The following is an 11601-nucleotide window of genomic DNA, read 5'->3' as shown; positions in this document are numbered from 1 at the left end:
TTGATAATTAAACAGATTGTGCCGTTTAAGCTTATATACGTATGCGATGTTGAAAATAGAAGCCATTACGTGTGATGCCACTGAGTCTCCAATACATTTGTATCCCCGTCATTCTTCACACGATATCAGTGTACGAGAGCTTGATCACAAGGTTGTAATCGAACGCGCCTAATTTGAAGTTGAGGTCACTGACATCTACCGGTACGTGTGCACGGTGTGCGTGTGTGTGTTTCATACGAACTGGTTTAAATAGCGCAGTGTAATACTTAAGTCAGATGGCTTGTGGGACAGTGTCGAGAAAACATGTACCTGAGGATATGACGGTGGGGTTCATCGGGGCAGGCAGGATGGCCCAGGCCATGGCTAAGGGCTTCATTTCTACAGGTAAGTCGTTTGACACGTGAGAATGCATCAATACAGTTAAATATGAATTACGCAGTTATGTCAGTTCTGTTCGAACTCTGTTTCCCGGTCGAATACCCTTAAACAGACCCCACAATAAATACGATGATGCAACATTCGGTATAGCAGGTTTTGTACAAACAGCTGATCGGAGCGTCCGATACGCACGCAAAAAATAGAGGTTAGGATCGACTCAAAAAGAACACGAAACTGCAATGATTTATTTTTGTGAAGAGTAATGAACTGTTCTGAAAACCTGTCTACAAAAAATGCGTTTACAATATATGTAATAAGTTATCGTTTGAATATTTATGTACAATGACTGGAAGTGGGGTTTACAGTAATATGTATTATCACTGAATTTTAAACGTATATTATCATATCGCCAATAGATATTGAGATATCGTTTTAAACCCCATACTCAAACGGGATTTACTTTACATAATAATTTAGGCTTAAATTAATTCATAAATCAATCGGGAGTAAGATGCCTATTTTCCGTGCTAAACCTGTAGTTATAAGCCTACGTTGTCAGATACACCATAATTATGTAAACTTAAACATAAGCGTATCATGATGATCACCAAACCAAATATAAGTATGTAGATGTTCGGGTAGATAGCTGAACAAAATTGTCATGTGATGTAATTTCTGCTAAGAAAGCAAATTCCATCAGATGGGCTCTTTATTTTTTATTATTATTTGAACAAATTTGATTTGATGTTATGTCAGCATTTACATTGTAAAATTAATAAATTTAATGGATTTTCTGAAAATGACATGGATCTTTATTCGATTATATTTCGCTTCAAAACGCTATAACATATACGTCACTGGTTACAGCAAAAGCTAAAACTTGAACTCTGAATAGTCATATCTTAGTCACTGAAATCGGACAGGAAATAACTTGAAGACTTGACCTGGTCTTACACACAGAAAAATCAGTTTTGAACACATACAACAGACGTCTGTCATCATTGTAAGGAACGTTACAACACCATGTCAATGATGACGCAATCGACGAAATGGGAGATGTTTTATCAAACAGGTGACAGGCCTATATTTACATGTATACCAATAGATTAACTTGATAACTATCTCTCCCTAAAAATGTTGCTTCAGACTGTTGACCGTTTCTATAACTTAGATTTTTTGAAGTCCACATAGCTGTTTGTACTAGTCATGTTTCTGATCGATTTTAACAAGCTAAAAGGCAAAACTAGGCCACTCAAACTACGTGATGATGCAATCAGAAGTAGTGGTCATACCTCTGAACAGAACCTATGATGCAACCAAACTTTCAGCTTACTCAGCATTTGTGCCGGAACAAAATGTCACCCCCTCCCTCCGTCAGTCTGACGGAGTCGTACCGTAAAATAACGCGTCTTTGAAAAATGCTTCTTAAAATGACAAATGATGGTAATTATTTTCAAAATTATTATTTAAAGTCAAAATGAAATCGTTTTGAATGACAGAACAATATTACAAGTGTTTGTAATTATTACTGTTACAGGTTTACCAGTGTCTTGTTTTTGTGTTACATCTGTCTAAACAGAGCAGAACAGCATGAACACACGATGAAGTAGGATAACGACTGTCTCACAAGGTGAAACATATCTTATCTATTTACTCAGTAAAAGTTTACAACCTTTGCATTCTCTAAGTAGGTAACTACGAACATTATGATACAGGTCATTGTGTAAAGGTCAGCGGTTACATGGCTCGAGCTTACGGACCGTGTTGAGAACGTGTCTATGAACTGAAAGCGGTGAATACTTGATTTTTTACCTTCAAGTTACACAGTGTTCCAGTATTTTATTAATTGATAAATAAATAAATTTGTTTGTTTATTTATCTCGACTCACTTCAGTATACATGATAAAGATATACCAGTACAATAAATATATAATTATATAACCAGTCTACACTAAACAAACATGTCCATGTTATAACACATTTGATTTAAAATGAGTTATTCAACATTTAATTATTAAAGAGGATTTAAATATAGAATTCGTTTTCACATATAACTTCATTTTACAGTTTGGTTTAAAAATTACTCACACATTTATACAATTACGCCGTAATAGATCGTTATTTGAGATACAGCCATACACTGGTTCAATGTCTATAAAACAAACAATATATATGGCTTTGAAGTTGTAAGGATTCGGTAACATGTGACACTATATTAACATACCACAGAGTGCAGGTGCTTTCCTCTTCCTGAGAAAATGTTAATCGCAATATACCATTCGACCAGAGAGAACGATCGGTTGAACGTCAGACCGGTAAGCCTGAGATCCCGAGTTCGAATTCCGACAACGGAACATAGGGACCCAGGAATAACACTCAGCGTTACAATATACTTTCATCAACATCAACGTTACCCCAGGAAACTCGAGGACAAGTTCATTCATTCCTTGAGGGAAGTACGTAATCCTGGTTAATACTGGCCACAATATGCAGCTCGGCTAGAGAGAATTTCTCTTAAGATCGATGGGTTGAGTGTCAGACGAGTAAGCCAGGGGTCTCAGGTTCGAATCTAAGCTGACGTATGGAAATGGATAAGGACCTCTGTTACGTAGTGATATTGTAACACCCATGTATAATGTTATTGGCATGAAGTAAATAGCGTTCACAGTGATTAAGAAAATAATAATGATTTAAACAAGAGGCAAAATGGTCCTTAATAGTTAATACGTTCTTCAACATATAAAGAGACTAAATTAGAACACGAATCTTTTATGAGAAAATTAACGTTCGTCCGAATTCCGGGCCCCATACCTCGTATTTATACAGTATATATATATATATATTTAAGGCAAAATGAGATCAACAATACAGAGCTCTTCCATGTCAACAATACGGAGCTCATTCCCGATCAACAATACAGAGCTCTTACCGATCAACAATACAAAGCTCTTCCAGATCAACAATACGGAGCTCTTCCAGATCAACAATACAGAGCTCTTCCAGATCAACATAACAGAGCTTATTCCAGATCAACAATACAGAGCTCTTCCAGATCAACAATACAGAGCTCTTCCAGATCAACAATACGGAGCTCTTCCAGATCAACAATACGGAGCTCTTCCAGATCAACAATACAGAGCTCTTCCAGATCAACAATACATAGCTCTTCCAGATCAACAATACATAGCTCTTCCAGATCAACCCTACGGAGCTCTTCCAGATCAACAATACAGAGCTCTTCAAGATCAACAATACATAGCTCTTCCAGATCAACCCTACGGAGCTCTTCCAGATCAACAATACATGGCTCTTCCAGATCAACAATACATAGCTCTTCCAGATCAACCCTACGGAGCTCTTCAAGATCAAAAATACAGAGCTCTTCAAGATCAAGAATACAGAGCTCTTCAAGATCAACAATACATAGCTCTTCCAGATCAACAATACGGAGCTCTTCCAGATCAAGAATACGGAGCTCTTCAAGATCAAAAATACAGAGCTCTTCCAGATCAACAATACGGAGCTCTTCCAGATCAACAATACATAGCTCTTCCAGATCAACAATACATAGCTCTTCCAGATCAACCCTACGGAGCTCTTCCAGATCAACCCTACGGAGCTCTTCCAGATCAACAATACATAGCTCTTCCAGATCAACCCTACGGAGCTCTTCCAGATCAACAATACGGAGCTCTTCCAGATCAACAATACATAGCTCTTCCAGATCAACCCTACGGAGCTCTTCCAGATCAACAATACATAGCTCTTCCAGATCAACAATACAGAGCTCTTCCAGATCAACAATACATAGCTCTTCCAGATCAACAATACATAGCTCTTCCAGATCAACCCTACGGAGCTCTTCCAGATCAACAATACATGGCTCTTCCAGATCAACCCTACGGAGCTCTTCCAGATCAACCCTACGGAGCTCTTCCAGATCAACAATACGGAGCTCTTCCAGATCAACAATACATAGCTCTTCCAGATCAACAATACATAGCTCTTCCAGATCAACAATACGGAGCTCTTCCAGATCAACAATACATAGCTCTTCCAGATCAACAATACATGGCTCTTCCAGATCAACCCTAATGAGCTCTTCCAGATCAACAATACATGGCTCTTCCAGATCAACCCTACGGAGCTCTTCCAGATCAACAATACATAGCTCTTCCGGATCAACCCTACGGAGCTCTTCCAGATCAACAATACGGAGCTCTTCCAGATCAACAATACATAGCTCTTCCAGATCAACAATACATAGCTCTTCCAGATCAACCCTACGGATCAACCCTACGGAAAATAATAATGATTTAAACAAGAGGCAAAATGGTCCTTAATAGTTAATACGTTCTTCAACATATAAAGAGACTAAATTAGAACACGAATCTTTTATGAGAAAATTAACGTTCGTCCGAATACGGGCCCCATACCTCGTATTTATACAGTATATATATATATATATTTAAGGCAAAATGAGATCAACAATACAGAGCTCTTCCATGTCAACAATACGGAGCTCATTCCCGATCAACAATACAGAGCTCTTACCGATCAACAATACAAAGCTCTTCCAGATCAACAATACGGAGCTCTTCCAGATCAACAATACATAGCTCTTCCAGATCAACAATACATAGCTCTTCCAGATCAACATAACAGAGCTCTTCCAGATCAACAATACATAGCTCTTCCAGATCAACAATACATAGCTCTTCCAGATCAACAATACATAGCTCTTCCAGATCAACAATACGGAGCTCTTCCAGATCAACAATACATAGCTCTTCCAGATCAACAATACGGAGCTCTTCCAGATCAACAATACATGGCTCTTCCAGATCAACAATACCAGATCAACCCTACGGAGCTCTTCCAGATCAACAATACATGGCTCTTCCAGATCAACCCTACGGAGCTCTTCCAGATCAACAATACATGGCTCTTCCAGATCAACCCTACGGAGCTCTTCAAGATCAACAATACGGAGCTCTTCAAGATCAAAAATACAGAGCTCTTACCGATCAACAATAAGGAGCTCTTCCAGATCAACAATACAGAGCTCTTCCAGATCAACAATACGGAGCTCTTCAAGATCAAAAATACAGAGCTCTTCTAGATCAACAATAAGGAGCTCTTCCAGATGAATCCTTTGGAGGTCTACCATGTCAACAGTACAGAGCTTTTCCACAGATCACAGTAACGTTCAAATCAGCCAACTTCACCCCTCATCCTCCCGGCCAGATTGGTGTTTGATTAACATATAGTTTTGTTTTCTAAATAAGACCAGTAACGATATCATTTTATGATAAAAGTCCTATAAAATACCTGGTATATATACATGTCCCACACTGATTGTCTGTGTATGTTATTCTTTTAGGGATCTTGAAAGCATCAAACATTGTTGCCAGTGACCCGGACCCTCGATGTCTACAGTCCATTCAGGTAAGTTTATACACGTTGATTTTCTAATACAGTCTGACATTGTGGAGCATCACAACTATCACTTTAATCTGCTTTCCCCTTCCCACAAGTAAACATGATTACTTAAATACATCATCTAAAATTCACTTTCCTCCCACGAGGAGTTATCTGTATTTCCTTTTGATTCTAGATATCCGGTTCATTCTTTTTATCAATTCTGATGTTTACTTTTATATCAACAGAATTTGTTGCATTTTTACGAGTGACCATGACCTTTACTACGTGTATCTTCTTTTTTCACTTGAAACCTTGAACTTGTAGAGTATGGGCGTCAACATCACGGACGACAATCTTAAGGTTGTTGCAGACAGTCAGCTAGTGGTTTTGGCGGTAAAACCTCATGTGATCACTCCCGTCCTAAAACAGGTTTCATCCTCATTCTCTCGCGATAAACTCATGGTCTCCATCGCTGCTGGGATTACATTATCAACATTAGAAGAGGTAGGACATACTTAAAATCATTTATTCAATCTTAGGAATATAAGTATTTATTTTAAAACATTTTCAACACTTGTTGCCTACATATAGGTTGTATTAACAAATAAACTGAGGCAACACTAAAATATAACATTTGTTTTCAATAGTAAACACAACGTACCTTTTTGTAAATCCATTTTAAGGACCCCAATGGAAATAAGGGTGTTAACGCTTTTGGGGAAATCGTAGGATATATGTACTTTTGTCTTTATTAATAATTATAACTAGCTGATACATTAAAGATATAGTTAACAACTTATTCCTGAGTATGTATAACATGCTATATGTGCCATATATTCATATGTTTTGTATACAAACATGTACATATTTTTCCTGAATAAATTTGTTATTATTATTACCCTAAATAATGAGTTGATGATTGTATTGACAGAATCTACTCCCATCAACACGCGTGGTGCGTGTGATGCCCAACACTCCCGCTCTAGTTCAGGCGGGAGCGTCTGTCCTCGCCCCAGGGTCGGGTGCCTTGTCAGGTGATCCAGCGCTAGTATCCGAGCTGCTTAGCTGTATTGGAATCTGTGAATCGAGTACTGAGGGACTTCTAGACGCTGTCACGGGACTGAGCGGAAGTGGACCTGCCTATGTAAGTAATCCCATTTATGTCACGTGTTCACGTGGTCAAAATCTACGCCAAATTAAGGCATCCATACGGGAGGAGAAGGATTTTAAATAATCTAATGTAATTGCCCTATTCAATGGGTCATGTTCCTCCCGCCTCAGGCGGCCGAAACTAACCGTTCATACTAAATCGATTCCCTTTCACCCAAGAATGCTTCAGACCAGATTTGGGCAAAGTTCAAGCATTCATACCGAAATATAAGGAGTTCAAAGAACTGGTTCAATGTGTCCTTTTGGTCCCGCCCAGCAGCCCATCATTTATGCAAAAAAATGTTCATAACATAAGCGATTTGTAGAAAAAATTTACAGGCAGACGGACGGATGACGGATGCTGCGGTAACTACGGTATGCCTTAAGCTCACTTAATCCTTCGGACAAGATAAGTTGAAATTATAAAATCTAGTAAACCTCCAGATCTAGATTTCGACATTTCTTGCCATCAATTTTTGTTTTATTCGCCCCTAGGCTTCAAAACTTGAAGTCCATAGCATCACTAACAAATTCTAGAACGACGAACAGCTTATGATGGAGTTTACTTCATTTTTACGGTCTACTGTATCTAATTCTAAATTTGTATTGAAATCATCTGTTCACTTAGTTGTCGCTTATACAATTCACGGATAGTTCATGTATGCTGTATCACGTTAAGTCATCCTTGCGTTTCAGCCCTCTCTCTTTTACGTTGCTAGGCATTCGTTGCTATAGAAGCGTTGGCTGATGGCGGCGTTAAGATGGGACTCCCTCGGGATCTGGCAGTCAAGCTAGCTGCCCAAACACTTCTGGTAAATACTGCAAATGTTTTGTTCTAGATTTGAAATAACGTGTATTAAATAAGATAAAAGATGGCAGCCATATTGAATAACTCGACTGTTTCCTTTTCTTCTATTTTCATGTAACCATATTATTTTCTGTGCATATACTTTTGTTTGTAATGTTATAATTGTTCCATGGGGTGGTGTTACGTCGTAAGTAATCCCGCCTTGGTAACACAATACATCCCATGGGTTCATATGTTCAGTATAAATCACGACCGGTATTTATGTGTGACAGGGGGGTGAAGTATGACAGATATCACGACCTTAATTTGTGTGACAAGAGTGTAAATTACGAAAGACATTTGTGTGATGAGAGGGTGAATTATGACCAGTATTTTTGTGACGAGGGCAAACCAGGTCCGATATTTTCATGGCAAGAGCGAGAATCACGACCGTTATTTGTGTGACTAGAGGGTAAAATCATGACAGGTATTTATTTGACAGGAGGGTGAATTATGACCGGTATTTGTTTGACAGGAGGGTGAATTATGACCGGTATTTGTTTGACAGGAGGGTGAATCATGACCGATATTTGTTTGACAGGAGTTTGAATTACGACCAGTATTTGTTTGACAGGAGGGTGAATTATGACCGGTATTTGTTTGATAGGAGGGTGAATTATGACCGGTATTTGCTTGACAGGAGGGTGAATTACGACCGGTATTTGTTTGACAGGAGGGTGAATTACGACCGGTATTTGTTTTACAGGAGGGTGAATTACGACCGGTATTTGTTTGACAGGAGGGTGAATTATGGCCGGTATTTATTTGACAGGAGGATGAATTATGACCGGTATTTGTTTGACAGGAGTTTGAATTATGACCGGTATTTGTTTGACAGGAGGGTGAATTATGGCCGGTATTTGTTTGACAGGAGGGTGAATTATGACCGGTATTTGTTTGACAGGAGGGTGAATTATGACAGGAGGGTGAATTATGACAGGAATTTGTTTGACAGGAGGGTGAATTATGACAGGTATTTGTTTGACAGGAGGGTGAATTATGACAGGAATTTGTTTCACAGGAGGGTGAATCATGACCGATATTTGTTTGACAGGAGTTTGAATTATGACCGGTATTTGTTTGACAGGAGGGTGAATTATGACCGGTATTTGTTTGACAGGAGTTTGAATTATGACCGGTATTTGTTTGACAGGAGGGTGAATTATGACCGGTATTTGTTTGACAGGAGGGTGAATTATGACAGGAATTTGTTTGACAGGAGGGTGAATTATGACAGGTATTTGTTTGACAGGAGGGTGAATTATGACAGGAATTTGTTTGACAGGAGGGTGAATCATGACCGATATTTGTTTGACAGGAGGGTGAATTATGACCGGTATTTGTTTGACAGGAGGGTGAATTACGACCGGTATTTGTTTGACAGGAATGTGAATTACGACCGGTATTTGTTTGACAGGAGGGTGAATTATGACCGGTATTTGTTTGACAGGAGGGTGAATTATGACCGGTATTTGTTTGACAGGAGGGTGAATTATGACCGGTATTTGTTTGACAGGAGGGTGAATTATGACCGGTATTTGTTTGACAGGAGGGTGAATTATGATTGGTATTTATTTGACAGAAGGGTAAATTACGACCGATATTTGTGTTACGAGAGGATGAATTACGACAGGTATTTAAGTGTGTATGTGAAAAGGCGATAAATTGCGACTGGTATTTTCATGCTTGGCAAAAGGTTGACTCACGACAGATAGTCATGTGTGTATGACTAGAAAACATTAACATGTCAGACAGATTTCATTTTCTTAAGTCACACATATTGTGTCTTACGTCTTGGATATCTGTGGAAAACGTATAATTTCCATGATTGATCTCCAAACTGTGCTAATAATTTTTCAGGGAGCTGCAAAAATGGTCCTAGAAACGGGCAAAAATCCTGGTCAGTTAAAGGACGAAGTTTGCTCACCAGGCGGCACCACCATTGCTGCTGTGCATAAACTGGAGAAAGGCGGGTTCCGAGGTGCCCTTATTGACGCCGTAGAAGCTGCTACACTAAAGGCTACCGAACTAGGGGCTAAAAAATGAAATCAATATATAATACAGATGTGTAACCAGAAAGGGTGATCGACGCTGGGAATGAGAATAACACGAAATTTAAACAACCGTTGTTAAGACGACGCGACACACACCATGCCCATATATGGCTGGCAGTGAGAATTTGGCCATCACCAGATCACGTGAAAGGTCTCGATCCAGTGAACGATGACTAGGTGTAAAGAAGTGAACCCATTGGTCATCCATGGTCACGTGTCAAAGTTGACATTTCTGTTTTTATATATAAGAAAACCTGGAAGGACTATTTGATATTATTATGTTGTATAAGAAATAATACAAACAAGATGCCGCAAAGCGTGGCATTATCCCCCGCGCACAGGTGTTGGTACGGAACCCAAATATGCTATATATAGCACTGTAATAATTTGAGACTTCACACACTTATGTATCAGTACTTTACACGTGAAGGTCTATTACAGTGAAAGCACTAGTAGAAAATAATAAACTCACATCTCCTCAACTTCAACATTATAGATATATATATAGAGATATAATTGAAAATATAGAATCAACACAACAAATGTGTTTCAGTAATGTTTTCAGGCATAACAGCTATCTTCAGGCGATACAGTTATTATAATGCCTTGGTAACCACAGCATGATGCAATAAACAGCATATGGCAGAAGGGGAGATAATAAGTCCATTGCAGTATATCAACATTAATTTGTAAGACACATCGTACCAGTCAAATATGTAACATTTTAAGAATTAAGTGGTTTTTATCTGATATGTCAACTTTATAGCAACAGTTTATATCTTAGTGTAGATCTTTTGTGTTTGACTGTTGATAAATGAATAAAGGTTAGTAATGTCCATGAACAAATTTATGCAATACTCTATAAATCCTGGAGTAATACAAGAAGTCATAAAAAATCGAAAAAAATGCAGAAATGATACAACATATACGGCTGATATTTTAAAGACAAGAATTCCACAGAAATGCATGTGTCACCTGGCCCAGCAAGGTTTCTGGAGACGAGTCCTAAGGAAATCTAGCTATAGATATTCATTGTATGAATTCCATTTTGATAATTTTCCCATGGCTTTCGATGGAACCGAATGCCAAGGACAAATTTTCCTATGGCAGTTTGACACTGTGGAATTTAGTGTTAGATAACTTTTCAGCATAATCCATTGCAATCTTTACTTCATATAAGTACATTTATGAGAGTAAACTAAATAACAGTTTACAATCTCAATCCTACTCTATCTGACATTGCCTTTTGACATTTGACTTTAAAAATGAATAATACCAAACGGTTTGGTTTTCAGTTTACAGTAAGAGCAACATATACTTTTGACTTTCGAACATAAAGAGCAATCTCAAGCAAGCATCTTTGGTAAGGAAGCACTGTATGAAGTTGGAGTTGATAAGCAGTTGTTTGGATAACCACTGCACAGATCTAGATTATAATGTGTTGATAAATGTCCAGATGTGTAAGTAACTATTTTGTAATTATTATATAAAGATTCTAAATATTTCATAAACAAATCCGAAGCTTTAATAAAAATGACACTGTTTCATCATATAGTGTGACATGACATAAGGGCAGGGGATGGACATGGACAACACTATATGGAGCAATGGGATACTTGATACTGTATTAAAGAATATGCTTTAGGTAAATATACCTCCTACAACATTGACAGCTTTCCCCACACAACATGATGATCTGAATAGTTTAGAGGGAAGGATCCAGTTGTTGCTGAACCAGGCGAGGAAATC

The 11601-nt window shown here is 38.3% G+C and overlaps 1 protein-coding gene across 1 annotated transcript; it reads left to right on the top strand.

The window, feature by feature from the left end:
* Nucleotides 1-218: 218 nt before the first annotated feature.
* Nucleotides 219-10683, top strand: LOC132549888 (pyrroline-5-carboxylate reductase 2-like). Its single transcript, XM_060213857.1, has 6 exons — nt 219-384; nt 5762-5826; nt 6127-6306; nt 6734-6946; nt 7671-7763; nt 9659-10683. Exons 1-6 carry the CDS (start codon nt 276-278, stop codon nt 9842-9844), a joined length of 846 nt encoding a protein of 281 aa, XP_060069840.1. The 5' UTR covers nt 219-275; the 3' UTR covers nt 9845-10683.
* The last annotated feature ends 918 nt before the right edge of the window (nt 10684-11601 follow it).

This window comes from Ylistrum balloti, unplaced genomic scaffold, assembly GCF_031769215.1.
Source record: "Ylistrum balloti isolate Yb309-2 unplaced genomic scaffold, AGI_CSIRO_Ybal_v1 Utg370086, whole genome shotgun sequence".
Taxonomy (NCBI): domain Eukaryota; kingdom Metazoa; phylum Mollusca; class Bivalvia; order Pectinida; family Pectinidae; genus Ylistrum; species Ylistrum balloti.
Note: the sequence above shows the minus strand (reverse complement) of the source record. Positions and strands in the feature narration are given on the sequence as shown.